Source organism: Ranitomeya variabilis, chromosome 7, assembly GCF_051348905.1.
Source record: "Ranitomeya variabilis isolate aRanVar5 chromosome 7, aRanVar5.hap1, whole genome shotgun sequence".
NCBI lineage: Eukaryota > Metazoa > Chordata > Amphibia > Anura > Dendrobatidae > Ranitomeya > Ranitomeya variabilis.
The window spans coordinates 79,045,632-79,071,267 of record NC_135238.1 but is presented as its reverse complement, the minus strand read 5'-3'; the positions used below and the strand labels follow the sequence as shown (position 1 = coordinate 79,071,267).

Below are 25,636 nucleotides of genomic sequence, written 5' to 3'. Positions count from 1 at the left end.
GGGTAAACCCCTTTAATACAGACAGGAATAGGTCCCATTCAAATCCTCATCCATTAACAAAAACTGAGATTATGCTACAAAAAGTGTGGACCACGAAAACTTAATTGATTTTAATGTGCAACCTCAATTTATTCAGCAGTGGTGTTGAAGGGAAAACAGACCCCATCTGCTGGGTCACACACAGACTTCAGCAAGATATCCTGTACTCAGCTGGGAATCATTTTGCCAACTCTTTATATTCTTCGGCAGTCACATTAAATTTGGGGAACACATCATACAGGTCTTTTTATGTTACAAATAATTCATAATTATTTCTTCATATTAGCAAACTTACCAGCCTTGTCATACTGTATGCTCCAAGTTCTCTGAGATATAGGTCTCACTGGGCAAGGAATTATAAAGGAAAAGGCAAACACTACTGCAAGACAAAGAAACAGTGCACCAAAAAAGGAGGCAGTGCGAATCTTTGACAAGCGCGAAAGCCCACTCTGCTTTTTAATGCACACATCCTTTTCTCCACTTGTGTCATTGTTCTCTATAGTCTTTCCTTCATTATTTTTTAAAGGATGGTCTTCACCCTCAGTTTCCCTGTTGTCCATGGTAGAGGCAGACAATACAACTGCCTTCTGCAAAGGAAAAGGAGACTATTATGAAATCTGGAGTACGGGTGGGACAGCTGCACTCTCTGGGGCACATGTAGGATGGCTATGGGGTCTCTGGGGAGCGCTGCATACTGATTCCTCTTTTCTCCACTCCATTATAGCGGACTCCTAACTGAACAGGCTATAGAGGAGTTGTTAGGAGTGCTCCCTCTGCAGTCAGTAATCGGTATCATAGTTTCCCTATTTAGGATTTATTAAAGGGAACCTGTCACCCCCAAAATCGAGGGTGAGCTAAGCCCACCGGCATCAGGGGCTTATATACAGCATTCTGTAATGCTGTAGATCAGCCCCTGCTGTATCCTGAAAGATGAGAAAAAGAGGTTAGATTATACTCATCCAGCGGCGGTCCCGCTGCGGTCTGGGTCCGATGGGCGTCACGGTTCGGGGCCTCCCATCTTCTTACGATGACGTCCTCTTCTTGTCTTCACGCTGCAGCTCCGGAGCAGGTGTACTTTGTCTGCCCTTTTGACGGCAGAGCAAAGTACTGCAGTGCGCAGACGCCGGGAAACGTCAGAGAGGCCCAGCGCCTGCGCACTGCAGTACTTTGCTCTGCCCTCAACAGGGAAGACAAAGTACGCCTGTGCCGGAGCCACAGTGTGAAGACAAGAAGAGGACGTCATCCGATGAAGATAGGAGGCCCCGGACTGGACCGCGACGCCCATCAGATCGAACCGCCCGCCCAGGTGAGTATAATCTAACCTCTTTTTCTCATCTTTTAGGATACATTGGGGGCTTATCTACAGCATTACAGAATGCTGTAGATAAGCCCCTGATGCCGGTAGGCTTAGCTCAACTTCCATTTTGGGGGTGACAGGTTCCCTTTAAAATCATGATTTTCCTATCAGACATGAGGCCTCCTTCTAAGTAATGAGCAATCTAGATTTGTGATCCCTCCTGCTCCCCAGTCTATGCTCGCCTGCTCTATATTGACCAGTCCATATGACTGACTCCAGAGGGAGGACTCCTTATTACTAGAGATAAGCAAATCGATGTTGAATTCCGAACATGGCCTTCTCCTGGAAGTCTGTTTTATAGTTCGGGGAGAGGAAGAGAAAGAGGGAGAGATTTTCCATCTCCAAAGTTTGGTCCCCATTGATTTCAGTGGGGTCTAGGTTCAAATTTGGGTACAGTTCTGGTACCTGAACTTCCACGGGTCCATTCATCCATACTTATAATCAGGGCTGGCATCACCATCCAGCCCACTCAGGCAAGTGCCGGGGCCCTGGGCAAGCAGAGGGTACTACTCGCAGTCATGGACCCTGGCACGCTATGGGGCCTGTGAGTTGTGGGGGGGAACTCTCCCCCCATGCTTTAAACTGTTTGAAATACTGGCCGCAGGTCTGGTCTCTTGTGTCTTCTCTCTCACTTCTCAGGGCATAGGGCGCGATGACGTCACTACAGCACAAGCAGTGCAGAGTTAAAATATGCTGAGGAGACCGGAGCTGCAGCAAGTAAGGAACGAAGAGAGGGGAGTATTTGATTACTCATGTTTTATCTATAGAGTGCTATATGTGGCCCAATTTTCTGAATGGAGCAATACATGAGGACCAATATTCTGTATGGAGCTATATATGGGGCTCATTATTCTGTATGGAGCTATATATGGGGCTCATTATTCTGTATGGAGCTATATATGGGGCTCATTCTGTATGGAGCAATATATGGGGCTCATTATTCTGTATGGAGCAATATATGGGGCTCATTATTCTGTATGGAGCACTATATGGGGCCCATTGTTCTGTATGGAGCACTATATGGGGCCCATTATTCTGTATGGAGCACTATATGGGGCCCATTATTCTGTATGGAGCAATATATGGGGTCCAATATTCTGTATGAAGCTATATATGGGGCTCATTATTCTATATGGAGCAACATATGAGGACCAAATTTCTGTATGGAGCATTATAAGAGGACCAATATTCTGTATGGAGCTATATATGGGGCTCATTATTCTGTATGGAGCAATATATGGGGTTCAATATTCTGTATGGAGCAATAATGGGGTCCATTATTCTGTATGGAGCAATAATGGGGTCCATTATTCTGTATGGAGCAATAATGGGGTCCATTATTCTGTATGGAGCAATAATGGGGTCCATTATTCTGTATGGAGCAATAATGGGGTCCATTATTCTGTATGGAGCAATAATGGGGTCCATTATTCTGTATGGAGCAATAATGGGGTCCATTATTCTGTATGGAGCAATAATGGGGTCCATTATTCTGTATGGAGCAATAATGGGGTCCATTATTCTGTATGGAGCGTTATATGGGGTCCATTATTCTGTATAGAGCGTTATATGGGGCCCGTTATTGTGTATGGAGAGCTACATGGGGCCCATTATACTGTATGGAGGACTAGGTGGTGTCCACAATACTGAATGGAGGAATATACTGTCCGTTCTGAAATGAAAACTTTTGAATCCCCACGTGGCATGCACTGTGCACTGTGAGGATATCTGGTTTCTGATCTATTGTAGCATTTACAATAGATATCATGTAAGAAGTGAAATCTTTGACATTGTACCATACTTCTATTTATCTGTGCATCATGAATGCTGGTGTTAAAGGAGCCCACTGGGACTGTTTTGCCTGGGGTCCACGAAAACCTGGAGCCAGCCCAGCTTATAACAACTCCATTGTAGGGTGTTCAGTGCAGAGTCGGCGTCTTCCCAGACTGCAGCATGTCTATGTATCTTGTGGAGACGCTCAGTCTCTGTAAGATAAATGCCGCCCGTACAATGTATTGGACGCGGTGACTCTGCACCTTTCAGTGAACACATGCGGAATCACCTGCGTTCAATAGCCGGCAGCGCTTTGGACGGAGCAGACATACACTGCATCCAAAGCGCTGCCGGTTCCTGATTGTGGGCACATAGCCTTCGCTTCCAGCAGTACTTTAACCCCTTTCTGCCAGCTGATGGAATAGTACGTCAGCTGGCAGATCCCCTGCTTTGAGGTGGGCTCCGGCGGTGAGCCCACCTCAATGCCGCGACATGTCAGCTGTTTTGTACACAATACAAAACCCGGCACTCAACTTTGTAGTGAGAAGAAATGAGAGATTTATTGTTTCCCAAATCAGAAAAACATTTCGGTCACACAAAGGGACCTTTCATCAGTAACTGAAACAAGTGTATACATACAATCAAAAACAAAATTGGGAGAATACAAATAATAACATTGATAATAACAAAAACCAAAGTATATACAACATGCAATACCCTATGCATATGAATATGGCAAATGATGATAGTGAATAGGTACTATTGGTGTTGAAGAGTGACCTATATCGTGGCACAGTGGTAGTACAGTGATGGAAAGATACATACCGTATATTGGGATAATAGATGGGATCAAGTGACCATATGACCTGTCTGGGAGTTAACACATAGAATGAAATGAGAGAGTGGATATTGTAGAAAATAGGAAGCAGAGGAAGCGGAGATGGTTATGCACCTACCCGGAGATTCTTATCAATATAGTATTGAATATCCAAAAGAGGAAGAGAGGCTACAGCCTAAAAAGAATGGAGCGTGTGTCACGGACCCTGGTATAGTCATATACTGGAGAGCTGGTAAAGAAAGAGGTACGTAATTACCTATATGCAGGCTGACATCGCGGCGTCCACCGCTGGATGGTTAGTGTGGAAAGAGGGCCGTGAAGCTGTATTTATAGTGGCAGAAGCCGGGAGGGCGCCAGCTGAAGGAACAGGTGCGGCGCAATGCCGCCCAGTAAGGCTACTTTCAGACATAGCGCATTTTTGAGCGCTATTTTGCGGGCGCTTTTCAAAAATGCGCAATGTCATTTTCGTCTGCCGGCAAAGTGAATGAGAAATTCACTTTGCCGTTCAGACACACCGCAAAAAAACGCGGCGCTTTTGTCTGCAAACACGCCGGCGTAAAAAGAATTGACATGTCAATTCTTTACGCAGCGGCGTGTCTGCGTATCCCCATAGGGCCCCATCTTACCGTCCACACACAGCGCCTTTGTCCTGGGTGTCGGCGTCTTTGTACGGAGGGGTTGACACCCAGGACCGGACGTGACGTCGGACAGGAAGAGGGAAGCCCCCGCCCCCCAGTGAAGCAGCATGGAGTCCAACAGAATGAGCATAAACGTGGGGCTGCTGATCGATTTGGTATGTGTGTGTGTGTGTGTGTGTGCGCGTGCGTGCGTGTGTGTGTCTGTGTGTGTGTGTGTGTGTGTCCCCATGCGACGCTAGTGCCACCATTGTGCTAAGTCGCCGTATGGGACTACTACTCCCATCCGGTATTAGGATGGGAGAGTTGTCCCTGTGTCCGGCGACTTAGCACAATTGTAAAGTTACACAAAACACCTACACACAATACACATACATGACACACTGTACATACAACACATAACATAGAGTATATACTCACCAACAGCACACTTGTAGGCGAAGCCCTCGATCCTCCAGGAAAAAATCCAAAAATAATAAACCAAATTCATACTCCCTGTCCGCAGAATCCATAAAACGAGTGTCCCACGCCGATCGGCTGCTCTCCGGCGATACACTGCCAGGAGCGAAGCTCCTAGCAGTGTATCGCGTACTGTTCCGGAGTTCAATGACTCCGGCGTCTCGGTTAACGGCAGTACAGCTGCGTTGAACTTTCCCACGCAGCACTGCCGTTAAGCGAGAGTGCCGGGGTCAATGACCGCCGGTAAACTCGCTCGCGCATGCGCAGTGACACACCGTCAGGAACTATGGCTCCTGTCAGTGTGTTGCTGCAGCCGTGGAGAGCAGACATATCTCTGGATGTGTCTGTTCTCCATGGAAAATCTTGATACGTGGCACTTAAATATGTGGCAATTAAATACGTGACACGTGGCACTTATACGTGATACATGTCACTTAAATACGTGGCACTGAAATACGTGATACGTGGCACTTTGATACGTGGCACGTGTCACTTAAATACGTGGCACTGAAATATGTGGCACGTGGCACTTTGATACGTGGCACGTGTCACTTAAATACATGGCACGTGGCACTGAAATACGTGGCACTTTGATACGTGGCACTGAAATACGTGGCACTGAAATACGTGGCACTGAAATACGTGGCACTTAAATACGTGGCACTTAAATACGTGGCACTTAAATACGTGGCACTTAAATACGTGGCACTTAGGGAACCTGTCAGGCAAATCTACCCCCCTATCCTAACACTATACCTGTCCCTCCAGTGTGTATTGTATTCTGAGTCATAAAGACAGGAAATGACCTTAATGACTCTTTTTTTTTCCCCCTTTTTTTTTTTTTCCAAACAAACTTTATTTTCAGTACACAATGCTGAAAAAAAACGCAGCTGCAAAAAACGCAGCAAAAAACGCAGTGTGTGAAAGCAGCTGCGTTTTTTGCCTGCGTAAAAAAACGCAGGTAAAGCAGCAGCAAAATACGCGCGCGTAAAAATACGCAGCAAATATGCTGTGTGTGAAAGTAGCCTAAGGGAGCGGGGATGGGCGGAAGTGACATACCGGAAGGAGTAGGTCACATGGGCGGTGATGTGAAAACGCCATCTTAGAGGTGGCAATGCTGTAAAGCGGCTGGAGTGCGCATGTCAGCAGCCACCAGTGTGGGATACAAAGGACTAAGTGTGCGGCCTTAGTGCGCATGTCCGTTGTCTCCATTACTGGGTATGAGCGGCTATGTGCGCGGTAATGGATGTAATACCCACTGTTTTGGGGCGGCTACAGTGCGCATGTCAGCCACTAACACTATGATACCAGTGGTTGTATGTGCAGCGGGCGACTAAGGTGTGCATATCCAAAGTAGCCAGTATTGGGTATAGGGAGTTATGTGTACAGTAATGGGAGTAATATGCATGACAGGGGATTCAAATAAGTAATTGTGCCTATTATGTGCCACGCAGGTAGAAATTGATTAACTAAAGTGCACATTTCCCAAGTGCCGTAACTACATAATGCCCGTCGAGCCCTGTAATAGTTAATGTTGAAGAGTAGTGGTGCGGTTGCCCTGTATGAGATGGCAAGGGCAATAGAGATTATAGAGGGGTGTATATCGCCGCCATGCAGAGTGAAGAATGCGTAGAAAATGGAAACAACATGTTAAGATTGACATAATTAAGAAAGAGGTATAAAGACCTAAATGTAGAAACCCAGACAGGCCAGTGATAAATTATAGGGCCGGAAAAATTCTTTTACCGTAATAACGGAAAGCTTAGATGGAGGTAAATAGATAGTTCAATTAGTGCTGTGTTAGAATAAGCTGTTATTTGCACAAATCGTAACAGTAATAACCATAACAGGGCACATGATAATCCTGAGCAAAGTGATGGCGAGTGGGTGGAACGGTGCTCGTGATCCATTGTGTTGACAATTCAATACAGACGACTCTAGAAGGACAGAGAAGAGCAGATTAATAACAACTCAAGATCATAAGGGTATACATCATACAAACGCCATGAGTTCGTAATCCCGGTTCAAGCCTCTGGGAGAGAGGGTTTCTAGAGTATGAATCCAGAAAGCCTCTTTCTTTTTAAGTAAAGTGATTCTATCTCCACCTCGCCTAGGTGGCGGTACGTGGTCTATAACCTGGTATTTTAATTGGGAAATAGAATGTCCCTTTTTCCTTCATCCTCCATAAAACCATCAGGAGACACTGGCATCTCCTGTCCACTGCCCACCCAGACATACCAGAATTTAGGGAGCCCTTTTTACCATGCTTCAGGAGAACCCCCAATTTAAGAGATAACCTGGTCAAAGCGGACATTGGGTCTAAGGACCCACATAGACCGATTTTTCTTTCACGACCAAAAACTGGCACCTTTCCGTGCCTTCATTGCGCACAATGTAACAATATACAAAAGGGGAACACTTTCCAACACCCCAGATCTGGCAAAACATTCCATATTAGGCTACTTTCACACTAGCGTTAACTGCATTCCGTCACAATGCGTCGTTTTGCCGAAAAAACGCATCCTGCAAAAGTGTTTGCAGGATGCGTTTTTTCACCATTGATTAACATGAAGCGACGCATTGTGACGGATTGCCACACGTCGCACCCGTCGTGCGACGGATGCGTCGTGCAGTGGCGGACCGTCGGGAGCAAAAAACGCTACATGTAACGTTTTTTGCTCACGATGGTCCGCTTTTTCCGACCGCGCATGCGCGGCCGGAACTCCGCCCCCACCTCCCCGCACCTCACAATGGGGCAGCGGATACGCTGGAAAAATGCATCCGCTGCCCCCGTTGTGCGGCGGAGACAACGCTAGCGTCGGGGACCTCGGCCCGACGCACTGCGACGGACCGAGCCCGACGCTAGTGTGAAAGAAGCCTTAAGCATTTTTTTTACCTGCGAATCTTCCTACGTTGTGTACCTCATTAAGTGCCCGTGTGGACTACTTTACATTGGTGAAACCACACAATCGGTCAGGGATAGGATTTCAAAGCACAAATCTACCATTCGTTGTAGTAACTTACTCCTTCCCATTCCATACCATTTCCACACACAGGGACACTCTATTTCCCAATTAAAATACCAGGTTATAGACCACGTACCGCCACCTAGGCGAGGTGGAGATAGAATCACTTTACTTAAAAAGAAAGAGGCTTTCTGGATTCATACTCTAGAAACCCTCTCTCCCAGAGGCTTGAACCGGGATTACGAACTCATGGCGTTTGTATGATGTATACCCTTATGATCTTGCGTTGTTATTAATCTGCTCTTCTCTGTCCTTCTAGAGTCGTCTGTATTGAATTGTCAACACAATGGATCACGAGCACCGTTCCACCCACTCGCCATCACTTAACTCAGGATTATCACGTCCCCGTTATGGTTATTACTGTTACTATTTGTGAAAATAACAGCTTATTCTAACACAGCACTAATTGAACTATCTATTTACTTCCATCTAAGCTTTCCGTTATTACGGTAAAAGAATTTTTCCGGCCCTATAATTTATCACTGGCCTGTCTGGGTTTCTACATTTAGGTCTTTATACCTCTTTCTTAATTTTGTCAATCTTAACATGTTGTTTCCATTTTCTACGCATTCTTCACTCTGCATGGCGGCGATATACACCCCTCTATAACCCTTGCCATCTCATACAGGGCAACCGCACCACTACTCTTCAACATTAACTATTACAGGGCTCGACGGGCATTATGTAGTTACGGCACTTGGGAAATGTGCACTTTAGTTAATCAATTTCTACCTGCGTGGCACATAATAGGCACAATTACTTATTTGAATCCCCTGTCATGCATATTACTCCCATTACTGTACACATAACTCCCTATACTGGCTACTTTGGATATGCACACCTTATATAAAATATATAAAAGTTCAAATCACCCCCCTTTCGCCCCAATCAAAATAAAAAAAAAAAAAATCAAACCTACACATATTTGGTATTGCCGCGTTCAGAATCGCCCGATCTATCAATAAAAACAAAGGATTAACCTGATCGCTAAATGGCGTAACGAGAAAAAAAAATCAAAACGCCAAAATTACGTTTTTTTGGTCGCCGCGACATTGCATTAAAATGTAATAACGGGCGATCAAAAAAACGTATCTGCACCAAAATGGTATCAATAAAAATGCCAGCTCAGCTTGCAAAAAATAAGCCCTCACCCGACCCCAGATCATGAAAAATGGAGACGCTACGGGTATCGGAAAATGGCGCAATTTTTTTTTTTAGCAAAGTTTGGAATTTTTTTTCACCACTTAGATAAAAAATAACCTAGACATGTTTGGTGTCTATGAACTCGTACTGACCTGGAGAATCATAATGGCAGGTTAGTTTTAGCATTTGGCGAACCTAGCAAAAAAGCCAAACAAAAAACAAGTGTGAGATTGCACTTTTTTTGCAATTTCACCGCAGTTGGAATTTTTTTCCCGTTTTCTGTTACATGGCATGGTAAAACCAATGGTATCATTCAAAAGTAAATCTCGTCCCGCAACAAATAAGCCCTCACCTGGCCATATTGATGGAAAAATAAAAAAAGTTATGGCTCTGGGAAGGAGGGGAGCGAAAAACGAAAAAGCTCCGGGGGTGAAGGGGTTAAAATACATTTACAGATGTTGATTAAAACTGAGGTATGACGACTTCTCTACATTGTGGATTCAATAAGCCACAGACACAGCTGGTGCTCCGCTTCCCCTTCATTGTAGGCATTGTATTGGAGTTGTCAGGAGGAGTTGTCGGGAGGGGTTGTCAGGAGTCCTCCTCCGCAGCCAGTCCCCTACAATGTTATTAATGTGGCTGCTCATTATAATCCCATGTGACACTTTCTCTATAATCGTGTAATAAATGTGAGAGGCAGGAGAAGCTCGTGCTGAGACCCGCAGCCTCGGTGCTGCCCAGGCCTAGAGCCGGACCCCAGCAGGAGGCCCTCCCCCTGACAACCCCATTCCGAGCCCCCCGGCCTCGCACACTTCCCGCCACACTCTCTCCGGCTGCGTCACTTCCAGGCCTGCCCTGAACCACGATTTCATAAAAGTGTCGCTTTCACGCTGCTGTAAGACTATAACTCCCAGCATGCTCTGCCCCGCCCAAACCTCTAAGTATCGGGGGTATCACTCGCGAGACTGAGCTCCAGGTGCACTATATGACCCAGCATGCCCTGTGACCGTAAAGCAGCTTGCATGTAGGCGCAGCTCCCCCACAACTCAACCCCGCCGGGATTTCCTCTCTCTGTTCCGCCGGGTTCACTGCACTCACCCTCCTTGTAGAAACTTCACCAGCCTCCCCTCACACGGACAGCTGCAGGGCGGAACTAAGCTTCTGGCAATCGTTTGCTGCACGGAGCCAGATGAGAGTGGAATTCCTACTTCCGGTCTCTCCATTTTCCCACAATCCTCTGCTGAGGGTCGTCTGACTGGGTTGTAGGAGGATAGTCGTCAGCGGGAGGCTAGAGAAGTGTGCCCGGGCAGGCAGACGCCGCTCTGAAGCAATCATGTCGGCTCAGGCCCAAATGAGAGCCCTGCTGGACCAGCTAATGGGCACGGCACGGGATGGTGAGTGCGTCCGGGCGGCACACCGGTGGGGGTGGGGATTTTAGGATTCGTAGTGGTGAGGCCTACACTCGGCTCTGCGGCGGACGGGCGGGATAATAGTCACATAAGAAGCCTGTGTCCGGGGGATGAAGGCTCGTACGGTGCGGGCTGGTTTGTACAGCGCCACCTGGCGGCCTGTGACTTACTACACGTGGAGCTGCCAGCTGTTCCATTGTATGTATGTGTGGATTGCGGAGTAGATTGTCACGCAGCACAGGGCTACCTGTTATTTTAAGGGATTTTCCATTTTCTTTATTATAAAGGTCATTAACTCTCAGTGATAGTAATATTAGTGAGCCATTATTGTCTGCTGCTCCTGTGATCTCGTGTCCTTATTGTGCATATCGTATGGAGTGTCCGTGGTCACGTCCAGAGGTTGTGCATCCAGCGCTAATGGACGACACGTCGTAACTTAGTCTACCATCTGTTTTACCTCTTACACAATCCGTTTACTGGGCATGTGCCAGGTTGCATGCTGGTGACTTGGCGGAATATTGTTGGATTGTATTTCTAAAAAGAGCTGTTACTGGTACATCAATGGTCCTTACTGGGACACTGCTGATGTTGGGGGTTGTAGTGTGTCCAATGTTATGCATGCAGAAGGATCTGTGGGCATCATATTGCAGATTGCAGCTGCTATCTCCTGTTTGAGGTTGTTCTCTTCCGTATGGCAGTTCCTATTCTCTTTGCTTAATACTAGATCCTGGCACTACATACAGGACAGGCCCAATACTGATGTCTGTAGGTACCTGGTACAGACAATCCAGCTGCACTAACCATCATAAATAAAGCCGCACAGTTGTATGTGCACCGGTGCAGCCCTCTATTGACAGACTAGATCCTGGCACTGCATACAGGACAGGCCCAATACTGAGGTCTGTAGGTACCTGGTACAATCGAGCTGCACTAACCATCATAAAACCGCACGGTCCTATGTGCACTGGTGCAGCCCTCTATTGACAGCTCTATTCAGATCACATTACTAAATAGGTCACACTTTAGTTTTTTTTCACTAGAAAATATCATAAAGAATGGAAACTAGCTGCAACTCTAAAGGCCGGCATGCTTTTCACTCTGGGCTTCATAAATCCAGTGTTAACACCGTGCATTTCAATATATTTCTGCCAGTCAGCTTATGTGTATACATTGCTAGATCTGTCCATTGTCTTACTATGCAGCACCAAAATATCAACTTCACACAAGGCCAAAATATAAAATATGATAACTTTATTAACCAAAATACAATAAACAACAATAAACGTGAGGGTAAACTCAGGACACAGGAACAAGGAGGGCTAACCAGACAGACGCTCCATAACCATTGATGTCATAATACAGACAATAATATGTCCATGTGATTAATCATTGCGCAAACAGTCTGTATTATGACATCAATGGTTATGGAGCGTCTGTCTGGTTAGCCCTCCTTGTTCCTGTGTCCTGAGTTTACCCTCACGTTTATTGTTGTTTATTGTATTTTGGTTAATAAAGTTATCATATTTTATATTTTGGCCTTGTGTGAAGTTGATATTTTGGTGCTGCACTATTGTGTACTTCATGGCTATACAAAGTGGATATCATTAGGTGTTGCATTGTCTTACTATGGAAGCACCTGACGTGACATCGGGGTCACATGCTGCCTTCCACTCTTATTAATGGGAATTCTGCATTGCTGTTCATATGGATGTAGATTTCTTGGCCTCATTTTGACAAGTAATTTATTCAGTTCTGTCATAACTTGTGGATTGATAGAAAGTTGCGGATTAGCCTAAGGGTATGTGTCCACGTTCAGGAAACGCTGAGTTTTTGACGCAGCGTTGAGCAACATGCATAAAAAACGCAGCGTCCAGATGTTACAGCATAGTGGAGGGGATTTCATGAAATCCTGTCTCCACTATGCAGTAAAAGACGCATGCGGCACACCCGAGAAAACTCACATGCGGCGCGTCTTTTAAGAACGCAGCATGTCCTTACATTGCAGAAAAAACTCAAGGACAACGCAGGTGACCTGCCAGTGACCTCAGGTGCAGATTTAGTCAGGATTTTACCTGCATAAAATCCTGACCAAATCCTGAAACAATCCTGAAAGTTGACACATACCCTTAGGGTATGTGTCCACGTTCAGGAAACGCTGCGTGTTTGACGCTGCGTGGGGCCGCAGCGTCAAACACGCAGTGTCCAGATGTTCCAGCATAGTGGAGGGGATTTTATGAAATCCCGTCTCCATTATGCGTGGTAACACGCATCCGTCGGCCCTGCGACTCCGGACATGCTGCGCGTCTTTTAAGATCGCAGCATGTCCGTGTTCCTTGCGGCGATGCTGCGCCGCCGCAAGGAATAACACAGGGCCCTATGCGTGGGTTGCGATGATCCCGGATGTGTGCAATGAACACATCCAGCATCATCGCGTCACAGAAGGGGGCGGGGCTTAGCGCAGAGCGGGTTTGCCGCTCCGACGAAACCGCCAGCCATCCTGATCGTGAACACGTACCCTTAGGAATTTCTGGTGCGGATTCTGCCTCTCCTGGCAGAAAACGCAGCTAAGGATTTTTCGCGTTTTTTGTGCGTTTTTGCTGCGTTTTTTTTTTTTTTGCGGATTTGCTGCGTTTTTTACCCCTGCGGATTTCTATATTGGAATGGGTACGAAAACGCTGCAGATTCTCAAAAAAAGTGACATGCTACTTCTTTTAAACCGCAGCGTTTCTGCAGCGGATTTTCCGCAACGTGTGCACAGCTTTTTTTTTTTTCCTCATTGATTTACATTGTACTGTAAATCAATTGCGGATCTGCAGCGTTTCTGCACCCCAAAAAACGCTGTGGATCTGCAGAGAATCCGCAACGTGTGCACATAGCCCAAGTGTTAAGTTGCTGATCACTGGGACCCCAATCTGTCCCGAGAATGGGGATATGTCAACCGCCTCTTTACGTACATACTAGAGTTCTGCAGCAGGTAAACTACAGCACTAATCTGGGCAGCGGATCTGCTTTTCGCTTTGCACTAGTTTCTCTCACATTTATTTTCCCTTCCTTATAAAAGATACAGGTGAAGACATTTGCGTAAATTTGTCTTGCAGGTGATGAGACCCGCCAGCGAGTAAAGTTTACCGATGAACGAGTCTGCAAAAGTCATCTCCTGGACTGCTGTCCTCATGACATTCTTGCTGGAACGGTGATTAACTTTGCTTTTAGTAGTGATAGAATCCATTACTGTGGTGTTCTGTGCTCCACATTCTCATCAGGTTGTCCCAGGATTAAAATTTAATTACTGTACTGTTTAAATCAGGCAAAACAGAACCATGTTTTAGTTTTAATCACTTGCTAAACTGCTGGTGTGTCTAGATCGTGGTGTTATATAATAGTTACTGGGTCTGATTTATCAGAACACTTGCTGCCGATTGTGTTCCGCACTGGTGAGTAGAAGTCTTTTTTTTAGTGCCCTGATTCCTTGGACTTGTTCACAGTATCATGTTACTGTGTCAGCAAAATAAATGAGACTTCTAAAATGTCATTCACACTCCTTTTTTCCGTCTTTTTTTTTTTTTTTTTTTTTAAGCAAAACAATGCAACTTCAGTGTTTTTGCTTTTCTTTACCTATTTAATAGAATGCATACAAACATGAAAAATGCAGTAAAACACATGCAATGTAAGGAGCATTTTTCCAGACAAAAATCTGCAAAAAAAATTGTGATCATACCTATATTGCCAGGTTTTGCCTTAATGCCCATTCTCACGAGGATCTGGACGGTATGAGTGACCACCAGCATTGAAGCATTTTTTAGCATATTCTAAAGTTACTTTACTTAATGCAGCAGTAATTAGTACGGTCAGGTAATATATACCGTAATCATGGAACAAGTGTTTTAAGTTTTGTGAATAGATTCCCAGGACCTGGTCAATCGGCCACATCAGTCATTTGTGGCCACTATATGGGAGCCCTCAGAACCGCCTCTTGCCGAACGGCATCTCCAGCTCCTCTTTTGATTAGCTGGCCTGGCATGATGTCACACTGCAACGATGATGTTGCGCCAGGCCGACTAATCAAGAGATAAGCATGTCATTTGGTCAGAGAGCTCTCAGGGTATGTGTCCACATTCAGGAAACGCTAAGTTTTTGACGCAGCGTTGAGCAGCATGCGTAAAAAACGCAGCGTCCAGATGTTACAGCATAGTGGAGGGGATTTCATGAAATCTTGTCTCCACTATGCAGTAAAAGACGCATGCGGCACACCAGAGAAAACTCACATGCGGCGCGTCTTTTAAGAATGCAGCATGTCCTTACATTGCAGAAAAAACTCAAGGACAACGCAGGTGACCTGCCAGTGACCTCAGGTGCAGATTTGGTCAGGATTTTACCTGCATAAAATCCTGACCAAAGCCTGAAGCAAACCTGAAAGTGGACACATACCCTCAGAGCTTCAGTACATCGTTACTGACAAGGTTGATGGACCGTTACTGACAAGGTTGATGGACCGATTCCATGGCATAAGTACAGATATAATCTTTAATCTTTCATATTCTGTGAGACTGCCTGAACAATATTGTCACGCTATATTTATAGTCTGCCCCTATTTTAAAAAGTGAATGTTTGAAAAAGTTCAGTATGGCTGCTTATGTCCAATTTTCATACAATAATCATCCAAAATTGTAAAATCTGCTATTTCTGCTGAAATTTATCTTTTGTGTATGTTGCCAGCTTTGGCGTTGTCAGTTCTGAGAACTTTAAAGTGGATCTGTCACCAGATATTTGCTACGCTATCTGAGAGCAGCTTGATGTTGGGGCAGAGGCACAGATTCCAGCGCCGTGTCACTTACTGGGCTACATGTTGTTTGTATATGTGTACAGTAATGTCTGTGTGTGTGTATGTATATCAGTGTTTTATTTGGTGCAGAGCTACCATTTCTCTGAATTCTGAGCGGTGTATAACCCAATCCACTCTATTTGGAATCATGGTCTCTGCACATGCATCGTGCTGCCCTCAGATTGCGTAGTGAAAACCTTGTGACAGTCTCCCTTTAAGGAGCACAGAAATGCACATAAAGCTCCCTGCCCAATGGGAGTGGTAGTGTAAATTTGTGACCACCACACATCTGTGGCATGGCCTGCAGAAGTTGACTTGGAGACCCACTTCATATGATTGGTGGCATTCTAGTGGTCATCCATCCATCACCTATCCTGCAGATGGGTGATTCTGTGATGTATTTTGTAAGAAGACTCCTTTCCCTAGAATTTCAGAGAGATTGCAATGCTTTTTGGTTGCTCAGCTTTTCTGTCATTAACCCAAAGCCTGAAACCTTTGTCCCATTGTTTTCTTCCTTTCTCTTCACCAGCGGATGGATTTGGGTGAGTGCACCAAGATTCATGACTTGGCACTGAGGGCCGATTATGAAATTGCAAGTAAAGAAAAAGATCTGTTCTTTGAGCTTGATGTAAGTTGTTTTTGTTTCTTTCTATGTGTTAAACTGAACTGTGTGGATGCCTGTAAAATCACTGATATAAAGAAGTGACTAAATGCCTGTCTTCATGTTGATTTCATTTTCACGTAAGTTCCTCTGGGTGAACGGGGGGTTGTAAACTGGAAGGAGACTTGTACATAACTGCAGAAATTCTACCATTACTTGTTTATTCATGTGTGTGACTTGGTGAATATTATGGTACTGCTTATTACTTTGCTAACAGCTATGTAGTCTTCACAAAACTAGGTAAAAGATATCCACTTTCAGGACATGTAATCCTCCTCTGCGAGGGGGTGTCAAGCAGAAAATAAACAGTCTGAATTTTTAAAGAGAATGTCAGCAGGGTTTTGCTTATGTAATCTGATAACAGCATAACATAAGGCACGAAACCCTGATTCCAGGGATGTGTCCCTCACTGGGCTGCATGGTGTAGTTTTCATGGAAAATCTGTTTGGTCTGATACATCAGAGCTAAGTCTTCTGCTTTGTGTATAACTCCGCCCACACATTGGCAGATTCCTGTGTACACTGTGCATTGTGAGCAAGCTGCCAATCAGTGGTGGGGGCGGGGTTACACAGATTAGCTGGACTGTTCTGCACTAGCTATGTAGTCCTGGCAGTGTTAATGTCTTGATGGTAACACACTGTTTGCATTGAAACTAGGTCACACAGCCTAGTGACACATCCCTGAAATCAAGGTCTTGTGCCCGATGGTATACTACTTTCAGATTAGATAGAGGGAATCTGCCATCAGTTTTTTTTACTAAGTTCACTGCTACACTTTCGATTCAGTTCTGTATTAATTCTGATTGGATTCATGGCTTCCAGTCATTATCTGACTAGTAAGCTGTAAGTGATGGGATAGAGCTACCTATTAAGCAGGTTAGTACAGATTTTTATTGCTTGGATTATGATAATTTTTCATTTTCCCATTCCAGCAAATATCTGTAAATGCAGGGATCATATGTTTTCAAACTTGGACTCACTGAGGATATCACCGATGTTATGTAAAGAAAGGATAGAAAGGTGTAGAGAAAAATAAGCTTAATTTTCCATATCAGGTTTTTAAAATAACCTAATACTTTTCAGTTTTCACACTGGCCACTAATATTATGCTGATGCTTTCTGTGCTGTACAGATTAGTATTCATCGGACATCTTGTGATCAGCACATTCAGAATTACCTTTACCAATATCACTTATATCCCAGAGAATTGCACTATTCACAATCAGTGATGGTCACAGCTCCCCTCCCATCACAATGACCTCTCAAAAGACGAAAAAGCGTACCTAGTAAACCCCATTGAAGTCTATGAACATCTCCTGACTATTGTAGTGTTCTGGTCCTTGATGCTGCTGTAAAGTCTATCTCTGAATGCTGCTATCAGTGGCTCAGGCAAGATGGGTGCTATAATAAAAATCTAATAGAAATATTGAAACCTCTACAGTCAGGTCATAAAAATAGATGAGCAAAAATAATGTAGGCTATAGATTCCCTTAAAATAAATAGTTTTACTGCAATTTATAGAGCTGATGTAAATGCTGATGTTGACCCCATTCTGAGCTAATGGTCATCAGCAAATAGTCCCTATAAAGGTAGTGCTCAGAAAGGCCTGCATGGAGAACTGCTGTCAAACTTTATTTATTTTTTTTGCTGCAAATTAATTTTAACCTGCTAGTAATTTAGTGACTTCATTTTAGCGTTTTTTGTGATTTCTGTTCATTTTACTGTAACTAGTAGGTCTGTTCAGGCAGGTTCCTTCCTGTTGTGCCATGCTTGTGAAAATGTATATTCATGTTATTGTTATAACCCTTTTTGTATCATTTTGTACAGTGCTGCAGAAGATGTAATCTGAGCCGTGTGCAGTGTATCCAGCAGCAGGCTGGTTAAGTGTATTTGTCGGGGATAAAGTGTTGGGGCGGCTTAGATGATAGGAAGACAGGCTATATCATTTACTACATACCTCTTATTTAAAGCAGTTATTTTTTTACGCTACCATACTTTATGTCCTGAGTTCTAGTTCTGTGCACCTTTATATATTTCTTTTGATTGCATGGAGTTTTCCTGTGACGCTGCACATAAGCAGTGGTACTCCTCTTAGCCCACCATGTGGAGTACATGTAGAAAGATGATAGACCATACAAACAGGATGTCAGTAATGTTAATACCTGGCAGTCACAGTTCTGCTGTTTGTCTTCTATCTCACTTGTTAAACACACATTTATTTGTTAACTTACTGGTGTACAATTTGCTATTTTAGGCTATGGATCATTTGGAGACCTTCATTGCAGAGTGCGATAGAAGAACTGAGCTTGCAAAGAAACGTCTCGCTGAAACTCAGGAGGAAATTAGTGCTGAAGTCGCTGTTAAGGTATTTCTGTGTAAATTATTGAAGACTTATCTATACCTAGATGGCAATCTTTACTGGATGTGACTGTCTGGTGAATAACATCAGTTTAATTTAAAGCAATTTTCTTGCATAAAACACATTAAAGTATGCCACTTCTAGGAAAGCCCCTCTCCCCCAAGACACATCACATACAAATGTCTCCCAAGTCTAACATGTCCTAAAAATACAATTTGTCCACAATAGGAGGATGCACTGGCTAAGAAATAAAGCCATTGTACGAGTTTCTGGAGAGCCTGAGGAATTTTAGTAAAAAGAGTGTTTTATCATACAGTCACTGTGTCTTTGTGGAAAATATTGCAGCATACATCTTCGGACTCGCTGTCCCGGTCAAAAATTGAATGACATTCTGCTGACTTACATTTGCTAACAGTGTTCTGAAGTTTATGGTCTAACGTGAATGTCAGGGTTAGTGTATTCTGGTATTTGCCCTGGTGACTTGGTGGCCATTGTGTTCCCACATTAATCAGATTTCTATTCATAGTTGTTATATTAACACCTTAAGAACAATATTATTGTAATATTAACCACTTGTAGTAGAGAACTACTGAGACCTGCAATCAGCAAGTACAGTTACTTCAAAGAAAACTGTAAATAATGCACGGTAATATGATCCATGGCCTGCATACATGCACACCACGTAAGACTCCATTGCTAAACAAAAAGCATGTTCAAGCGCGCTTACAGTTTGCTCAACAACCTTTAGACAAGTATGTGGGAGATATAGTCTGGTCAGATGAGTCCAAAATTGAACCTTTTGGATGTCATAAAACACACTAAGTTTGAAGGCCTAAAGGCACTGCAAACTCCGCCTGAACAGCCAAGACACATTTCATCAGTGAAGTTTGGATGTGGGAACATCATAGTGTGGAGCTATTTTTCAGCAGGTGGCACTGCAAACTTCATGTCATTGAAGGAAGGATGAATGGACTAATGTACCGAGACATTCTTGAAAAAATATGCTGCCATCTACCAGGATGATGCTGATGAAACGAAGGTGGACATTTTAGCAGGACAGTGATCTCAAACACACAGTGTTTGACACAGTGTGTCCCTGTGTTTGGATTCCCCAGTACTTGGCTCTGACCTGATTCTGTCTCTTCCTTCTGGTACTTCTGCTACGGACCGTTACTGACCTTTCGACGCTCCTCTGAATGTGTTTGGGATTCCCCTTGGTACTATTCTACTCTCTGGTATCGACCCAGCTTGTCTGACTATTCTGCTGCCACCTGGTGGTAGCTTTGCTGCAGTTCTGCTGGTCTGCTCTGAGCAGATTTTCAGCCCTCTCTCCACTCTGCTGCCATCTAGTGGAGTTTGCATTTACCTGCAGTGCTGCAGCGTGACAACTAGTTTCTCCATACAGGAGGCGTCTTGAAGCGGTCATCACCAGCAAAGGCTTTTGTACATTTCAGTAAGCGTGTGCCACACTTTTTCCCTGTGTCATTTCTCATTATTAACGGAAGGGAGAAACTGGGAAAGAAAAAAAGCACAATAGGGTCTTATCCAGTTACAATGGGGTGGCAGAAAAATAAAATAATTTTATTGTACCGACAATTCGCCTCTGTTACCTCCGTTTTCATCTGTTTTTCTTGAGCGGTATCTGCAGCAGCTGTTATATGCCCATTACGTGTTGCCATTCAGCAAACTAACAAGGTGAGTGTATCTCCCCTTTAAAACAGGTTTAAGTCAACACGTTTCGAGGTCACTCAGGACCCTCTTCATCAGGACGAAACCTGGTTTATTTTACCGACTATTGGCCATCAGTAGAGCATGAATGATACCTCTATTTTCATCTCTAGTTTTCATTATTACACATAATTTATGGACATCTGTGATTTGATTTCTTTGCCTGTGTGGATTGGATAGGTTGATACCAACATCTGTTGAGAATTTCATGTCAATAGCTCCTTTAAAAATATATTTACTTAGAAAATTGGTGACACAGTTACATTATTTTTCGATGTGGCTGTGCAAGAGGTTGTTAATGAATCTATTTAACTAAAGCATATTTAATAAATTTGCAGTGCTAATTAATTTGGTACATTGACGATAACATAGGACAGGTGATTAGTTAATTGCTGTGGGTTCCAACTACTGGGACCACACTGATCCTGAGATCAGAGCTCTGAAATACCCTGTTAGACTGGAGCCGTGTCCACCCAAGTGTGCCACTGCGGTACTCATAGTCTATGGGACTGATGAAGACACCGGTATGACTTTATTGGATTGTTTTTATAGCAAATTGATATGTATTAGACCATTTTGCAGTGTGTTCTTTCAGGATCATAATAAGATTGTGAATACAGTGTATTTATTATAATTTTTTACACACCAGTCTTAATGAATTCATGGTGGAAAAGGATGTGCCAAATTCATTAAGAGGCATACTACACTTAAAGGGGTTCTCCGTGAATAGAAAAAAAACTAAAGCAAATGTTGTTATAAATAAATTCCTAAATGTTTTTAACATCAAATCAGAATAGTTTTATCTAGTGAGCTATTTACTGTAGAATTAAATTGGATGCTGCATTATCCTTATAGAAGCCTGAACTAGAATGTTAGGGCAGGAGCCTCTGAGCATGTGCAGTACTGTCCTTTAGGTGGACAGCAGGTGTGAGCAGCCTCTTCTTACCTCTGCACCCCTGCTATCTCCAGTATTGAATCAAATACAGGTGCTTCTCACAAAATTAGAACATCGTCAAAAAGTTAATTTACTTCGGTTCTTCAATACAAAAAGTGAAACGCGTATATTATATAGTCATTAGAGTGATCTATTTCAAGTGATTTATATAGCACCATTGATTCCATGGTGCTGTACATGAAAAGGGGGTTACATACAAATGACAGATATCGCTTACAGTAAGCAATCTAGCAATGACAAACTGATACAGGGGGGAGAGGACCCTGCCCTTGCGGGCTTACATTCTACTGGATGGTGGGGAAGAAGACAGTAGGTTGGAGGGTTCCAACAGCTCCCGGTGTTGATGAGGCGGTAGTTCCGATATTGGTGAGGAGGCAGCGGGGTCATTGTCGGCTGTAAGCTTTCTTGAAGAGGTGGGTTTTCAGGTTCCGTCTGAAGGATCCGAACGTGATAGTCGAACGTGTTGGGGCACAGAATTCCAGAGGATGGGGGATATTCGGGAGAAGTCTTGGAGGCGATTAGGTGAGGAGTGAATAAGTGTGGAGGAGAGGTGGTGGTCTTAAGAGGACTGGAGATTGCGTGAGGGAAGATATCGGGAGTTTAGTTCAGAGATATATGGAGGAGACAGGTTATGGATGGCTTTGTAGGTCAGTATTAGTAATTTGAACTGGATACGCTGAGGGAATGGGAGCCAGTAAAGAGATTTGCAGAGGGAAGAAGCAGAGGAGTAGTGAGGAGAGAGATGAATTAGTCTGGCAGCAGAGTTAAGGATGGACTGGAGAGGTGCAAGGGTGTTGGCAGGGAAGCCACAGAAAAGGATGTTGCAGTAGTCGAGGCGGGAGATGATGATGGCATGCACAAGCATTTTAGTAGACTGAGGGTTGAGGAAAGGACGGATTCTGGAGATATTTTTGAGCTGGAGGTGATAGGAGGTGGAAAGAGCTTGGATGTGCGGTTTGAAGGACAGGGCAGAGTCAAGGGCTACTCCGAGGTAGCGGACTTCTGGTAGGGGGGAAAGCGTGGTGTCTTATTTCTGTTAATATTGATGATTATTGCTTACAGACAGTGAAAACCCAAACGACACTATCTCAGTGAATTAGAATAATTAACAAAAAAAACACCTGCACAGGCTTTCTAAAGGTACCGTCACACTAAGCGACTTTGCAGCAAGAACGACGACGATCCGTGACGTTGCAGCGTCCTGGATAGCGATCTCGTTGTGTTTGACACGCAGCAGTGATCTGGATCCCGCTGTGATATCGCTGGTCGGAGCTAGAAGTCCAGGACTTTATTTCGTCGCTGATCACCCGCTGTCATCGCTGGATCGGTGTGTGTGACACCGATCCAGCGATGTGTTCACTTGTAACCAGGGTAAATATCGGGTTACTAAGCGCAGGGCCGCGCTTAGTAACCCGATATTTACCCTGGTTACCATTGTAAAAGTTAAAAAAAAACACTACATACTCACCTTCTGATGTCTGTCACGTCCCCCGCCGGCGGCTTCCCTGCACTGAATGTGTCAGCGCCGGCCGTAAAGCAGAGCACAGCGGTGACGTCACCGCTGCTGCCGGCGCTGACACATTCAGTCAGTGCAGGAAGCTCTCGGCAGCAGCGCGTAACCCTGTGGACGCTGGGGGACGTGACAGACATCAGGTGAGTATGTAGTGGTTTTTTTTACTTTTACAATGGTAACCAGGGTAAATATTGGGTTACTAAGCGCGGCCCTGCGCTTAGTAACCCGATGTTTACCTTGGTTACCTGGGTGCTGCAGGGGGACTTCGGCATCGTTGAAGACAGTTTCAACGATGCCGAAGTCTTTCCCCTGATCGTTGGTCACTGGTGAGAGCTGTCTGTGTGATAGCTCCCCAGCGACCACACAGCGACTTACCAACGATCACATCGCTGGTCGTGATCGTTGGTAAGTCGTTTAGTGTAACGGTACCCTAAGAGTAAAGGTCCCTTAGTCTGTTTCAGTAGGCTCTACAATCATGGGGAAGACTGCTGACTTGATAGATGTACAAAAGGCAGTTATTGACACATTCCACAAGGAGGGTAAGCCGCAAAAGGTCATTGCTAAAGAAGCTGGCGGTTTACAGAGCGCTGTATCCAAGCATATTAATGGAAAGTTGAGTCGAAGGAAAAAGTGTGGTAGAAAAAGGTGCACAAGCAACAGAGATAACCGCAGCCTTGAAAGGATTAAGAAAAGCCATTCAAAAATTTGGGGGAGATTCACAAGGAGTGGACTGCTGCTGGAGTCATTGCTTCAAGAGCCACCACACACAGATGTACCAGAACATGGGCTACAAGTGTCATATTCCTTGTGTCAAGCCACTCATGACCAATAGACAACGCCAGAAGCGTCTTACCTGGGCCAAGGAGAAAAAAAAATGGACTGTTGCTCAGTGGTCCAAGGTGTTGCTTTCAGATGAAAGTAAATTTTACATTTCAATTTGAAATTAAGGTCCCAGAGTCTGGAGGAAGAGTGGAGAGGCCACAATCCAAGCTGTTTGAGGGCTAGTGTGAAGTTTCCACAATCAAAATTTGATTTTCCAGCAGGACTTGGCACCTGTCCACACTGCCAAAAGTAACAATACCTGGTTTAAAAACAACAGTATCACTGTGCTTGATTGGCCAGCAAACTCGCCTGACCTTAACCCCATAGAGAATCTATAGGGTATTGTCAAGAGGAAGATGAGACACCAGACCCAACAATACAGACAAGCTGAAGTTTGCTATTCAAGCAACCTGGGCTTCCATAACACCTCAGCAGTGCCAGAGGCTGATTGCCTCCATGCCACGCCGCATTGATGCAGAAAGAGCCCCGACCAAGTATTGAGTGTATTTACTGAACATTAGTGATGATCGAATAGCTTTGGATAAGAGCTTATCCGAATAGCTGCCTCGGTAATCTGGATACCTGGAGTGCTCCCGCCCAATAATCAGCTGTTCAGCACTGCAGCTCCATGTGTCACGGCTGTGTGACAGTCACAACACATGCATGGAGAATCCAACAAACAGGCTTGACGAGTTCACCGAGGTTCAAATTCACCGCAGTGAAATTCTCCCGGTGAACTCGCCTCTGCACCGTACGACTTTCTCATGGTGCTAGCTGGGATCTCACTGAGGTCACCGCAGTTCAGCCTGGCTGGGAACGCAGCCTCAATGACATCACCATTAGTCACTGAGCCTGAGCTTTCAGCAGCTCATTCACCAGTGGTTCTCAGCCTGGGCGGTCGCATCTTGGCACCGTCTAGGTTGAAAACTGTTAATCCTTATGACATGGATTACGGCATGGGACAGAACGACGGACAGGTGAGGGTTATTGTTGTTTTTAATTTTTGATTTATTACAAAAGCCGAGGGCTTTGGTGGAATTAGGCGTTTGAGTATAACTGTGTTTTATTTTTAAATAAAAAAGGAAAAGTGTGTTTTATTTGAAATAAAGGACTTGATTCTGGCTGTGTCTTTATTTATCATATAACTATAGGATTAGCAATGGGTAGGTGTCTTTTAGATGCCTCTCTGTTACGAAGCCGTGGGCTTGATGTCACTTGACAATACAAAGGTGACCTCAACCCCACAAATATGAACCCCACTTGCCACCGATACAGGGCAAGTGGGAAGAGCCGGGCAATGCTTTAGCAAGGTTGGTTGTCAAAAATGGGGGTAGGAGTGGGGGGCCCCACCCCGTTTTTTGTTTTTTTTTTTGTATTATTTAAATAATGAACATCATGGAGACCCCTCTATTCTTGATAACCATCCTTGCTAATGCTGACAGCTAAGGATTGCAGCCCCTAGCTGTGAGTTTTGCATGGCTGGTTATCAAAAATACGGGGGAACCTGCACAGGGTTTTTTTTTGTTGTTGTTTTTTTAAATTATTTATTTACAGCTCAGGAGCGCGCGACTGATGAATACTCCCATCTGCTGCTACTGCTCTCACAGTTATTAGCGGCAGCAGGTGTTGGATGATGGGAGCGGTAGTCCCATCAGCCAACACCAGTGACCGGAGGTAAACTTTATACCTCCGATCACAGCTGAGCGCTCACCTGGTCTTTTGACAGCGTGGGAACCGCGGCTCTCTGACCGGCGGGGATGGTTTCACCGCCCATCAGAAGGGGTGTCTGCCTTATTATCGGGCCCCCCATTCGGTTTGAGCCCGCTGCTCAGTGTCTCTGCTGGATGGCAGGCTGTATGGACACATCATGCAGCCTGCCTTCTAGAGGTAGCAGAGCTGACTGTGAGGTCACATCCGTCTGTCCTTGACTTTTCTGCAGCAAATGTGCTGCAAAAAAGTCAACCTGCATATTTGCAACATTTTTTTCACCATCCGTTCAAGAAAGAAGTGACATGCTCTGTCAAAAAAATGATGCAAAGCAAAAATCCTGATGACAAAAAAAACAAACGTGTGTGCATGAGATTTCTTAAATCTCATG

At 44.6% G+C, this 25,636-nt stretch overlaps 2 protein-coding genes across 5 annotated transcripts in view; one reads left to right on the top strand and one right to left on the bottom strand.

Annotated features, from left to right (window-relative positions):
• The window catches only part of FAM234A (family with sequence similarity 234 member A), a 60,990-nt gene extending 50,492 nt beyond the window's left edge, over window positions 1–10,498 (bottom strand). For 3 of the 4 annotated variants that reach the window (XR_013218238.1, XR_013218240.1, XR_013218239.1), the window contains exons 1-2: window positions 10,369–10,498; window positions 335–626 (exon numbers count right to left, since the gene is read on the bottom strand). Coding sequence is in view for 1 of the 4 variants with exons in the window: in XM_077275328.1 (XP_077131443.1) it covers window positions 335–599 (265 nt within the window). In the remaining 3 variants the exon portion in view is untranslated. Of the gene's footprint in view, window positions 1–334; window positions 627–10,205; window positions 10,325–10,368 lie in introns of those variants that run through there. The other variant, XM_077275328.1, reaches the window with a different exon arrangement.
• LUC7L (LUC7 like) overlaps window positions 9,974–25,636 on the top strand; it is a 38,210-nt gene continuing 22,547 nt past the window's right edge. The window contains exons 1-4 of the mRNA XM_077275329.1: window positions 9,974–10,664; window positions 13,778–13,872; window positions 16,031–16,129; window positions 18,416–18,526. Coding sequence (XP_077131444.1) covers window positions 10,604–10,664; window positions 13,778–13,872; window positions 16,031–16,129; window positions 18,416–18,526 — 366 coding nt within the window. The 5' untranslated portion in view covers window positions 9,974–10,603. The remainder of the gene's footprint in view (window positions 10,665–13,777; window positions 13,873–16,030; window positions 16,130–18,415; window positions 18,527–25,636) is intronic.